At 30.1% G+C, this 13,266-nt stretch overlaps 1 protein-coding gene across 1 annotated transcript; it reads right to left on the bottom strand.

The window, feature by feature from the left end:
* Window positions 1–3,620: 3,620 nt before the first annotated feature.
* Window positions 3,621–5,755, bottom strand: LOC107417234 (transcription factor bHLH30). The gene is made up of 2 exons (XM_016025838.4): window positions 4,981–5,755; window positions 3,621–4,395 (listed from the first exon to the last, which is right to left on the bottom strand). Exons 1-2 carry the CDS (start codon window positions 5,266–5,268, stop codon window positions 3,937–3,939), a joined length of 747 nt encoding a protein of 248 aa, XP_015881324.3. The 5' UTR covers window positions 5,269–5,755; the 3' UTR covers window positions 3,621–3,936.
* Between the last annotated feature and the right edge of the window lie 7,511 nt (window positions 5,756–13,266).

Raw genomic sequence — 13,266 nt, 5'->3', positions numbered from 1 at the left:
TCAACTTTTTTTTTTTATCTAATTGTTCACAGTATAATATATCTATATTAATATAATATACAATTATTATATATGTAATCTACAACGTTTTTTGTCATTCCATATGCTGTGGACTTATAACTGCAAGCCACACAGATCAACGTACATTTGGCACATATAATGAAACAAACGAGCAAAATAATGCTACTATGTATAAATTAAATTATTTTAAAATATATAAATTAAATATATATATATATATATATATAAAGAGTTGCAAGTGCAAGCCACAATATATAAATTACAAAAAATAAAATTTAAATTTCAAATATATATATATATATGTGTGTGTTTGTGTATTAAAAGAGTTGCAGGTGGCCAAACTTAGTATGTATATATATTATTACTATAAATAAATGACTAAAAATGAATTTTATTAATCATTAAAAAATATAATATAAATTTAAATTTTTAAAATTCTAATCATGCTAAAAGGAAAATATTAAAAGCTATTTCTGGTTACATTTCAAATCCTAATTTTTTATATTATTAAAAAATTTAAATTTTATAGGTTTTCCAAATACTACATTTAATGAATTATCTCCTATAAGTAAAAAATAGGGGTTTAAAAACAATCCCAAACGCACACTCAAATTATACATACTTCCTTTATAATTTTCTTCCCTCTGCCAAACTGTGAAAATTTGTGGTAAGTTTAATTTTTTATAATTACAAAGAATATTAAAATAAAAAGTACAAGGACAAATCACATATTATAATTTTTATTTATTAATTTAAACTCCCCTTGCATTTTTTACTTTAATATTTTTTGTGATTATAAAAAAAAATTGAACAATGTTGATGCTAGATTTCAAAATTTAGCTGAGGAGGGGAACTACATCAGAGAAAATTACAGAACAACTATGTGCATTTTTAAAACACAAAAGTTGTATACGAAAAATGTTGAAACTATAGAAGAAGTTTATGTAATTTTTTTCTAAATTTTGATTAGATAAAAACCAATTCAATAGAATATGATTAACAAAATTAAATTTAATTAGATTGGAATGAATTGAACTTGAAAAGAAAAATAAACAGACAATATATGATGGTATTGAAATTATCTTTCTTAATCTATCGCATGGTAATGCGAAAATGCTGTTTTAACTTTTCAGAAAACTTGTTGGATTTGGAAGCAAATAATAATAATAATAATAATAAATAATAAATAAATTTAAAAAATAAATAAATTAATTTAAAAATTAAAAATAAAAATTAAAAAAAAACTTTCTAATGCGAAGTGGTATTTTAAACTTTCAGAAAACTTGTTAAAAAAAATGTCGGATTGGTTACGTTTGCACGTATTTTCCTTTGAGCAAAGAAGAGAGAATTATATTCCCAAAAAAAAAAAGGGGGAGAGAGAGAGAGAATTAAATGTGGGATTGTGATTTGGGTTGAGAAATAACTTCAACCAAGGCCAATCCTCAAGAAGACGATTTTCGAAAATTTAGAAAATGATACATGAAATCTAGGATGATGCCAGTGACACTAAATTTATGACCAGGATGTTAACGGTTAATAAATTAATATTAGCCTGAATATATATGAAAAAGAAAACTGTAATATTGGTATTTAGGTACTTAGTCTATGCCTAGTGGCTAGCAAAATATATTCCTCAAATTTTGGAGCAAATATATATATAGGATAAAATTATATGCAATAATCTGTATATGAATGTCGATGTTTAAAAAAAAAAAATCAATTTTTTGTTATATATGTATAACAACAAATCCAACATTTTTTTAAAACATGTTGATTTTGGTTATGAACCGTTCTAACTTTAATATATATATATATTAATCAATTCCTTGGGACATGGTCAATTGGATAGTAAACCTGTAGAAAGCTAAAGGCTCGCACTTTGTAACCAACTCCCAAAAACTTTGTCCCCCATATCCTTGGCCTTTCAAAAGCAAGCTCAGATAATACCCAAGTCCTTGAGTCCCATCTTTTCTTAAAAATTAAAGGGATTATATATATCACTATCACTTATGGCTCTCAGAAAACATATATATATATATATATATATAGCCTGGGATGGAATAACTTTTTGGTCAACGAAAAAAATAAATAAATAAATAAAGGACCCTTGCAAACAAGTAGGAGATCATTACCATCTTTGGTTGCTTTTCCGTCACTTAAAATTACAATAGTGGCCTGCCCTGTTTGAATCCTTTTTTTTATTTCCACTTACCGGGACTGTAATGTCAAATTAGGCAGGACACATAGGTATTGAATAAGTGTGAGGAAGAGTTTGGACCGTTTTTGCCTTCTTCCACAACCACAAAATGCGGGAGTAGATGTCTGTCTAATCAAATGACTTGGACTTAGTACGTGCTTAGAAAATACATTAACACAAGAAGAGAAAAAAAAAAAAAATTCATTTATTGTAGAAGACAACATAAATTTAAAGTATCAACCTTGGAAGCATAAATTTTTCATGTACATTGTTGATTTCGTTTCAATCAACTATAATTTTTTAAGATGAATTGGATTAATTTAATTAATAAAATATTTATATTTATATTTATAAAAATATGAGTTTGAATATTATGGAAAATAAAAAAAATAAAATAATTTATATTTAAGTAATTCATTCAAAAAAACACTATAATTTTTTACATCCACTAAAAAAAATTATAACTTTTGAAATAAATAGCTAATTAAAATGACATCTCAAACACATTGTTTTCAAACTATGAAATCCCCTTCGAATTTGCATTTTGTGTTAAGATATATGCTTGAATTGTTTGGTGACTGATAGTGATTTAACACAAGCTCATGCTAGAAGATGCTTCCTTTGAGAAATCAATCTAAAGGCAACCCCAATGAAATTGGTTGATGGACTATAATTTCTTTTCTTTTTTTTTCTTTTTTTTTTGGTTTTAAGTTTCTATCCTAGGTTGTTTGACAGTCCCCACTTTCTTCTCTTTTACTATTTCCTTTATGAAAAGCAAACTTCATCCTCCCAATCCCTTGATGAATCCATTTTAATGAACCCATTTTCTCCTCTTTTGATAAATCCATTCCTGCAATCCACCAAACTGACCCACTTATGGTGGAAAAAGGAAAGTCAACTCAAGAATATATATGGATTTAAATAAGAGACAGAAAACTAGATTCACAAACTTAAAAGGTTCACTAGCCATCCTACAGCAATTATGCAAATTTCTAACAAACTTATCATTGATAAACATAACCATTCAAGAACATTCATAGGTTCGGGCCATTCTTTTTTTTCATTCAATTATAGTTTTCCACCTCTCTTGAAATCAGCAATGTATTCGGGACATTTTTATGTCCATGTCTTCAAACTAACAAAAAGGGGTTCAGGAAATATAATTGAACATTAATCATAATATAGGTAACATTTATAGTTTCACTGTCATAAATAATAATAATAATAATAATAATAATAATAATAATAATAATAATAATAAAATAGACTAAAATATTTTTGACATTTTAGAATATCTAATATTTTAGATCAAAGAACAATAGTTGCTTAGGAAAAAAATGAATAGGAGACAAACTACTTCAGGAAAACAAAATAGAGAGGCAATAAAATTGTACTCAAAAAGTCCACCAATTCAACCTGAAGAACAAATTGTTCAGGAAATTATTAACAATATTGGGAAAACTAGTTACACTACTTATTATCCATATTATATTAAGTTCATCATATGCAATCATCTATAAATGCAGGTACGAGACGTTGATATAAATATATATACACACACATGCACATGGATTTATACGGCAGAAGAGATATGCAGGGAGATATCAGTTTCCATACAGCTAGCCCATAATATGAACATGTTATTGACGACAAATGATGCAAATCGTTACCAATAAACCATAAACTCACAAAAAATCTTCTAATGATCAAGATGAACTCTAAGAACTGAACATGGATGCCCTTATCCTCTTGTTTGAAACTGTAGTTCCTAAGAACTCCTCTGAATCAGAAAATCTATTAAGTACGGATCTAAGAGTCTGGCAAATGGAGCTCGCATGGAACTGGCTTACTTCGCCATTTTTGGTATTCTCTTCTTTGCAGCTGGTGATTACAAAAACATTCTTCATTCTGCCTCCCAAGGTAGCAATTTCTGCCTTCAGTATTATCAGATGAAGATCATCAAGCGCTTGCCTTAAATCAGACAGTAGCCCAGGTCTGTAGTTGCAACTTAAAGACACTCTAATCGAATAAGGCTTTCCTTCTAATTCATCGTCCTGCTCGACTTTTACTTCGTCAGTGTCGTTTGGTATGACAGAATCTTCACTAGCTTCTGCTGCTTTCCTCTTCAGCTCTTTAAAGTGCTCGATTACTTCTGCAAGCAATGATGCTTTGTCCATCTGAGAATGCATAAAACTTACTATTTCATCCACTCAGTTCAAAACATGCACGGAAAAAGGGGGAAAAAATAAATAAAAAATCTTGCTTCTCTGGTGGCACCCACTGGCAGTCACTGACTTGAAAGGAAATTGAAGAAAAATCAAGAACTGAAAACTAACACATAAAGAAATAGATACTCATGGAAAGTAAATGATGTATAATTAAATTCCTTTTACAGGGATGTTCCTAAAACCTTACTTTCAATTAGTGTTTGTTCGTTCATGCTAAACATCAAACATAATCAGTATATAGTGCAAACGTGATCCATTTCACAGTTACATGAAATTCGAATAAAATGCAATCAATTAGAAGAGTATGAAGCAGTAATTATATGATAAATTTTACTGTTTTGTCAAATAAATTGACTGGAATACCAAAAACCGTAAGCAATTTTCATGCCTGAAATAACACAAGCACCTTATGTAAAAAATTTTTAGAGTTTCCGAAGTTCTCAAAAATATATTTCCAAATTGCACAAAAACCAGATTACAATATAGAACTGAAACTATAATACAAGCAACCAAAATAGTAACAGAGGCACAAACCTTCTTGGCACCAGGAATAAGGCTCCGAAGGGTATCAAAATGTGCATTAATTCTCGCTCTGCGTCTTTTCTCTGCCTCGCTGTGGTTCTTCAAAGCCTCAATGGTTCTCTCCGTCGACACCCCTTTTCGCCCCGATTTCACTGGAGCTTCCACAAGCTCTCCTCTCGAGCTATCCAAAACCAAAGACGAAGATGAAGCCGACCCATATCTTCTCCCAGAATTCACCAAATCATTTACACTCTCAAAAACAGAGTTGTATACTCCTGAGATCGATGAAAATGGTTCCATGGCAATTCAACAAGCAATAGGGGTACCAATGCAATCAAGCAGAGTGCGACCAGGAGGGAGATTTGGAGGAGAGGACCAGAAAGACAATCTTGGGCAACGTGGTTTTGGAATGCTTGTAGTGGGGGTAGTACTGGCTCTGTTTGGTACTGTAACTTCCATTAGGCAAAGCAGGTAAAGAAAGATGTTAGTTTTGAAGAGAGATTAATGGGAAAATGTCAGCATTTTCTTCTTTGTCATGTTGGAATTTGGATTTGGAAGATAGTTTTGGGATTGTAAGGAAGTGTCCAAGTTACAGAATTTATGAGAAAAAAGTTGAAAAAAAAAAAAGAAACAAAGAAAAGAAAAGAGAATTTCGAGGCCAAGAAGTTAGAAAGTGGTGAGTGACAGTGTAGGCACCATGAGGTTGAAAAGTAAAAGTACTGCCGCTTTGCTTTTATTGCGAGTGGAGGAAGACTGCATATAAAAACAATTTTCAAAACCCATTTGCCTTTTTTTTAAAAATTTTTTTTTTTTTTTTTACTTCTCACCCTTTTTTCCATTATTTTTTAATATATATATATATATATATATTTATATATATGCTTTTATGTCCGATTACAGCTCTGTTTTTCCAGTTTCTTCACGCCTTTGCACAGCAGCAAAATGTTCGGAAACAAGAAATGTAATGTTACGGCAAGTTATTAATATTCTTTTTCAGCCAAAAAAATAATATTATACTAATGATATTGAAATACATAAATATATTGTTAAGTTACACTTCCACAACTTTTGAAATTTTCACTTATAACCTTCTTCTTCTATGTTTTACTAGGGATAACTACATTATAATCCTTCAATTTCAAAATAATAATAATTAATAACTATACATATAACTAAATTTATACGGCAATGCAAACGGCTATGGTTTGGGAGCAAAATGTAAAATATAATATAGTATATATATATATATACATATACATATACATGTATGTATTATCAATTAAATGTAGTATAGTTAAGAGTGATAAAATGTATTTACCCTTTTTAAATTAGTTGAAAAAATGTATCTTTTTTGTACTAGTAACATCTCATCGTATCAAATTTCAACAATAAAATGATATCCTAAAAAAAAAAAAAAAAAAAAAATTCAACAATGAGAAGAAAAACAGTGGCATTAATTACTAAAATCCTTCAAACTATAAAAGAACAAGTGCTAGTAACGAAATTTCTAGAAACGAATCTATCAAAACTATCTTCTTTAAACCTTCAAGTTGCATAACCATGTTCTTTCTCATCAAAATTCCATTTCATTATTTTGTCAAATAAATTTATATATAAAAGCTCATTAAAAAATATATTAATTTGCTTTTCTTTATTGGACATTGTTAAACCAAATAAATCCATATATATATATATATATAGATAGATATTTGTCAAGGTTTAACTCTGTATTTGGTTTGAATTCTCTATCAATTAGATCTGCAAAATTCAAATATTGATCATAATGTCAAGCCTTAATCCACGGGCAAGCTGACCTCCTACGTTTCCTACTATTGCTCTCTAGACTATTCCCTACCTGTGGTGTATGTTTTATTATGCTAAATATGACCAGTAGACAATTAAATACTTCCAAAGTGGTAGTTCCACCCCCACATGGGCCTTTTTTTTTTTTTCTTTTCTTTTTTTTTTTTTTTGTTTGTTTTTTGTTTTTTGGGTAAATGAAGTTTCACCCTTGTTGGTGATTAAATTGTTTGTTTTTTATTGCTATGAAATAATCAGGCAAAAAGATGTTTTGGGATTGGAATAAAATAAGAACAATACTTCATCAATAATAATAGAAATAATAAGAATAATAAGATCATATGAATAAAAGAAACTTTAATAAGGCAAATCCAGAAAACATATTCAGGAGGGCACCATTAGATATGAACAATAAAACACAAACTACAACTATTTAAAATAAAAAAACTTTTTCTCCATCTGCATAATAAAAAGTAAATTTCAAGATAAAAAGTAAAAATTTAAAATGTTCTTTAATAATACTCTTTATTTTTTTTTCTCTATAAACATTTAATTCCTTCTTTTTTTTTTTCTTTTTTTTTTTATAATACTCTCTCAAATATTATATTAGAAGCATGGGAGCTTATACCACATTAAGTTCAAATGATATAATGTATAAACAAAGAGTGTATTTAGCTTTCAATATTTGAAAAGTCAAATTAAATCTCTATATTAAAATGTCATAATAAAGAAAACTTTGAAGCTTTTTTAAATGATTGATTCTTTAAAATAAAGAGAATAAGACAAATAAAGAGTCTACTAGAACAGTTAGTATTTACAAAATAATTCAAAGGTTAAGATTTTAATTAATTACAATTTATTAGCTATAGATTAATTTAAAAAAAAAATAGAAAAGCAAAAAAAAAATTATTAATTTAATTATTAAAAATTTTAACAAAATAAAAATTCCATTAAATGTGGAAAATTTACCAATATTAATGTTTAAAAATATTTATACCATATTTAGTAGAGATTATTTGGACTATTGGATTAGATAAGTATCATTTATAGACCTAACAACGTGTAATGTTGAATCGTATTCGTATGGAATTTAGTTGATTCAAACACGAATCGTTCAGCTTTCATATCAAAATAGATAAATATGAATCCATTTAATAAATTATCGTGTAATCTATCATTCAACCCGTTAGCTCATTAATAATAAATATAAATTTGACTTAGCTTTTATATAATAAAATAATTAAAAAAAATTACAAAGATTCTTGTTCGTTTTAGATTTTTTTTAAAACTTAAACTGAAAAACACAAATTAATACACGTTTAATAATAAATTAAATGATTTTAATATTATAAAATTTGTATAATTATAAAAATATTCCCTTCTAATGGATCTAATAGGTTTATGGTGTATTGTCATATTTCACCCATTAAAACCTATTAAATTATATATATATATTCTTTATTAAGAGGGGCACTTGGCCCCCGGCCTTACCTAAATCCGCCCATCAACTTCTTCTCCTTCTCCTTCTTCTTCTTCTTTTTCTTCTTCTTCTTCTTTTAATTATTAGTATATAAGAATCACCTTTCTAATCTAAGGTATTGGCGTTTTAGGACTAATAATACATCGAAAATACGCTACCAAGGATTAAACTAATAATTGTATTTCTATCTTTCTTTGATTATACAGCCGAAAGTATCCTTTTTTTTAATTAAAAAAATAAATAGATAAATAAATAATAGAACGACAGAGATTGAAGAACCAAGGCAACATAATGATCTTTCAGCAACCAAAAGAAGAAAGGAAAAAAAAAAAAAGAAAAAAAGAAAAAAAGAAAAAAAAGAAAGGCAGCTTAAATGATCCTTCTTTTGGTACAAGGACAAAGACTGCAGGAAACCTCTTATTAACACCCTAAAACATGAAAAGATTTAAACAGAAACTCTTTTTTTTTTTTTTTTTTGGAAGACGATGTAAAACAATGTTGAATTAGTTAACATTAAAAATCTGTTAAAATATAAAATCACCATTAAAAACGAAACAAAAAAAAATATTTAAGAGAGTGTGTGTGTGTGTCTTTTTATTTTTCTATATTTTTTTTTTCAGTTTCTTTACTTTTATAATTAACCAATTTATTGATTTATTTTTGAATGGAATTTAATTTATTTATTAAACTTTTCAAATAGTTCAATATTGTATTACAATTCTTTGTACGGTAACCATATGCCATAATATTCTGAAAAAGATTATATGCTATAATGGGGTGTTTGGTAAAAAAGAAAGCAGTGAAGAAAATTGGTTCTTGAAAATCAGTTTTTTAATATTTAGTTTCTAGAAAATATGTTTCTTTGGAATTCTTTTTATAGTGTTTGTTTAATTATAGAAGAAGATAGGATTTATAAATAATTAAATAAATTTATATATTAAAATTAAAGGGTAAAATTGTATTTAAAAAAATATAAAACTAATTTCTAAAGAAATTTTAAAATGACACATCTTTGGAATGATTCACTTTCCCTCTTAGTTTCTCACATTGTGAGATTTATTCTCTGCTAGAGCCTATAAATTTCTCCTTTTGAAAACTATCCAAATAAGAAAAACTTTCACTTTCCTACGAAATTTTAGATTCCTACTAATTTTATCATTACCCAATCATCCCATAAGAATTAAATTATTAACATTCATCACCTGTTTAATATAAACTAATTGCTATATTATATACTTATTGGAATTTAAGGCGTTATTTGTAAGACCATGGTAATTCACGACAAACTAATAAATTTGAAAATCTTAAATGTATTTAATCCTATAAATGACAAACAAACATAAGCTGCCTCAACTCTCAAATGACTGGACCAATGTAAAAAGGAGAGAACTTGAATGACGGCTATTGGACCTAGCCAAAGGAAGGTACGTAATCATGTACCCAAAATTTTGTTAAAAAAGAAAGATAAGGTTAAATATATATATATATATATATATATATCAGAGAGGCTAGCCTAAAGACCGACCGCATGGGTTATATGCGGACTAAACATGTGATGAAATTTCCTGCCCTTCGATTTGCATTGCTGGCATCTACGGCCCAACTTCAAAACAACTCTCACGTGAGAATGGTTGGCCAAATTTCCCCTGAGCCCTTCCCGCTCACATTCCCGCTTTCACCAGCTCGGAAAGACTTTCCCAAAATTCCCAATCGCACCAGCAGCAACCAGCCAAAATTCCCAATCGCACCAGTAGCAACCAACATTGCCATCCTTGCAAACCCACCAGATCGCACCACCATTGCCACAGCATTGCCATCTTGCAAACACACCAGCTCGCACCACAATCGCACCAGCAACAACAGCATTGCCATCCTTGCAAACCCACCAGGTCGCACCACCATTGCCACAGCATTGCCATCTTGCAAACGCACCAGCTCGCACCACAATTGTCATCCTTCTCTGTACCCACCAGCTCATAATTTTCTACTTTGCATGTCTGTATTCTGGCTCTTCGTATCTGTGAGTGAGTGAGTTTATGTTTTGTAATTTTTTTTTTCATTCTGTTTTTTATGTTGGTGATTTTATGTAGTCTTGCATAGTTGAAATTGTTAAATGTGGGATTGTGATTTGGGTTGAGAAATAACTTGAACGAAGGCCAATCTTCATGATGATTTTCGAAAATTTAGAAAATGATACTTTTCGTAGAAAAAGCATGGATGTATGCATGTTGTTTTTCTTTCCTGGTGTATAAATACCACTATTCATGTATACTGTTCACGCATACTGTTCCTTGTGTAATAATCAAGTCACTTAGTCTATCATAATACTAACACGAAAGAGATATTTGCACCACTTGTTTTTGGAGTATACGAATGGCCAATCCATGCATGCTATACAAAAGAAAATAAGTTGGTTATAATTGGAACACAAAGTAATTCTATTTTGTAATTCCTATATCCACACACACACACACACACACACACACACAAAGACATATGTATATATCCTATTGTTTTCCGTTCCAAAACTGCTTAGTTTAGTCTTGAACAAAAACTTTGAATAATTATAATCCCTTTAATATGCATGAAACATAGAGTTAATAGATTAAGTTAATGCCATTGCTTTTTATTTTTATTCTTTTAATAGCCTTTGCATAGATTGGTTAACCTCTCATTGATTAAAAAGTTATGTATCAATATTTTTTTTTCCCTTTATCTAGCAAAGATGTAATTATTTCATTGTTTTGCAACTTATATTTTTCATTTTTATATGTACTATTAACCTTTTTGAACCCCATGATTCAGATTTATTTATTTATTTTTTTTCTGTTGATGCACGCATATTTGTTTCTTTCATTATAGAGTGTGCTGGATCAGCAACCATAATGCAAACTCGGCATATTTTGGCTGAAGTGACTTTATTTTTACAACGTTTTTTTCTTCTATTTAGAAACTAAACTTTCTTAAAATAAAAGATATTACCACCTCTCATGATGTTTTTGCTTTGCCGTCTACCAGGTTACAAATTGATCAATAGGAAGCTGGTTTGAGTGTAGAATAGTTGGAAGCAAATTCAGATTGGAAACATGAGTTTAGAACAATTGGAAGCAAATTCAGATTGTAAACGAGTTGAAGACATATCCTTGCTGTCACATTCAAAATCCATGGATGATGTTTACATTCCCCAAGTGGTCGAAAATTGCAAACCAAAAGTTGGACAAGAGTTTGAATCGATAGATGGGGCACATGAATTCTACATTAAATATGCAAATGAGGCAGGGTTTAGTGTTCGTAGCAGTTCGACTAAGAGATGTAAAGGTGCGAATGAAATTGTCAGGAAAGAATTTGTGTGTTTTAAGGAAGGAGTATCTTCTATAAAGGACGGTGAGAGAAAGAGGTGTCGAGGGATGACAAGAGAGAATTGTAAAGCTAAACTTGCTGTGGTTAGGTTAAAAACGAGGAAATTTGTCATCACTGTATTTGTTGAAGAACATAGTCATCCATTATCAACCCCTCAAAGAGTGCATTTATTAAGGTCACATCGTAGTGTGTTTGAAGCCAAGAAGTCACTAACCTTGCGGTTTTCAACAGCAAATGTACCAACTCATCAACAAATAAGCATTCTTGAATTTGAAGCTGGAGGTGTAAAGAATATTGGCTGCACAAAGAAGGATATATATAACCATGAAGCTAAGGTGCGGAATGAATTAAGAGGACAAGATGCAGAACTTTAAAGGAATATTTCCTAACCGAGCAAGAAAAGGATCCATGCTTCTTTTTTAAAATAGATGTAGATGACGATGGTAAATTGAAGCGTTATTTTTGGGCTGATTTGGTGTCTAGAAGAGCTTATGGATGTTTTGGTGATGTAGTTGTATTTGATACAACTTACAACACTAATCAATATGGTATGATATTTGCACCCTTGGTGGGGGTGAACAATCATGGTCAAACAGTGCTTTTTGCATGTGCCTTTTCAAGTGATGAAAAAACGGAATCAGTTGTTTAGTTGTTTGAGCTATTAAAGGATAGCATGCCGACGAATAACCCAAAGATGATCATTACCGATCAAGATCCTGCAATGACAATGGCTACGGTTCAAAGCTTACCAAATACATTTCATAGGTATTGTAGTTGGCACATACTTGAGAAGTTCTCTACGTATTTAAATGTAATCACCTATAGAGATTTTTATAAGGACTTCCAACAATGCATTTGGGAATCAGAATGCCCTGAAGAGTTTGAAAGAAAATGGGTGACTACCATCGAGAAGGCAAGCCTAGATAACAATGATTGGTTAAAATCAATATTTGAGCTACGTTCAAGATGGGTGCCTGCATATGTTAACCATATATTCTCATTTGGAATGTCAAGTAGCCAACGTGCGGAAAGCTCCCATGCATTTTTCAAGAAATATGTTTCAAAGAGAAACTTATTGATGGATTTCATACTTCGATTTAATAGGGCGCTTGCACATCATCGTCACGAAGAGTTAGGGGCTGATCACATTGATATTAATGAGAAGCTTGTTTTGAAATTGCCATTGGAAATGGAAAAGCAAATGGCTGAGATTTACACACGCAAGATTTTTCTTAAGTTTCAAGATGAGTTGTGGCATAGCTTAGTAATAATGCCACAATTTGTTCATGAAAATGCTACACACAAAATGTATGTGGTCGAGAGTAGTCCAAAAGAAGGTGTTTGTAGAGTGCAAGAAATTGCTTATGATAAAGAATTGGACTTTGCATCTTGTACATATAAGAAGTTTGAGAGTGAAGGACTTCCCTGTAGACATATCTTGGCATTCTTGAGACTATTTGGTAACATTCCTTTGCCAAATTAATATATAATGAAAAGGTGGACTAGAGGTGCAAAATGTCAAATAATAACTGATAAGCAAGGTGTTGAGATAGGTGGACAGCGTAGTTCAATGTTGACTTGGCGAACTAAACTATTCCAACTTGCTTCGGAAGTCATTGATAAAGCCATAATATATGAAGAGGCAAGTGTAATTGTGA

The sequence above is a fragment of the Ziziphus jujuba genome, chromosome 4 (genome assembly GCF_031755915.1).
Source record: "Ziziphus jujuba cultivar Dongzao chromosome 4, ASM3175591v1".
Classification (NCBI taxonomy): domain Eukaryota; kingdom Viridiplantae; phylum Streptophyta; class Magnoliopsida; order Rosales; family Rhamnaceae; genus Ziziphus; species Ziziphus jujuba.
Note: the sequence above shows the minus strand (reverse complement) of the source record. Positions and strands in the feature narration are given on the sequence as shown.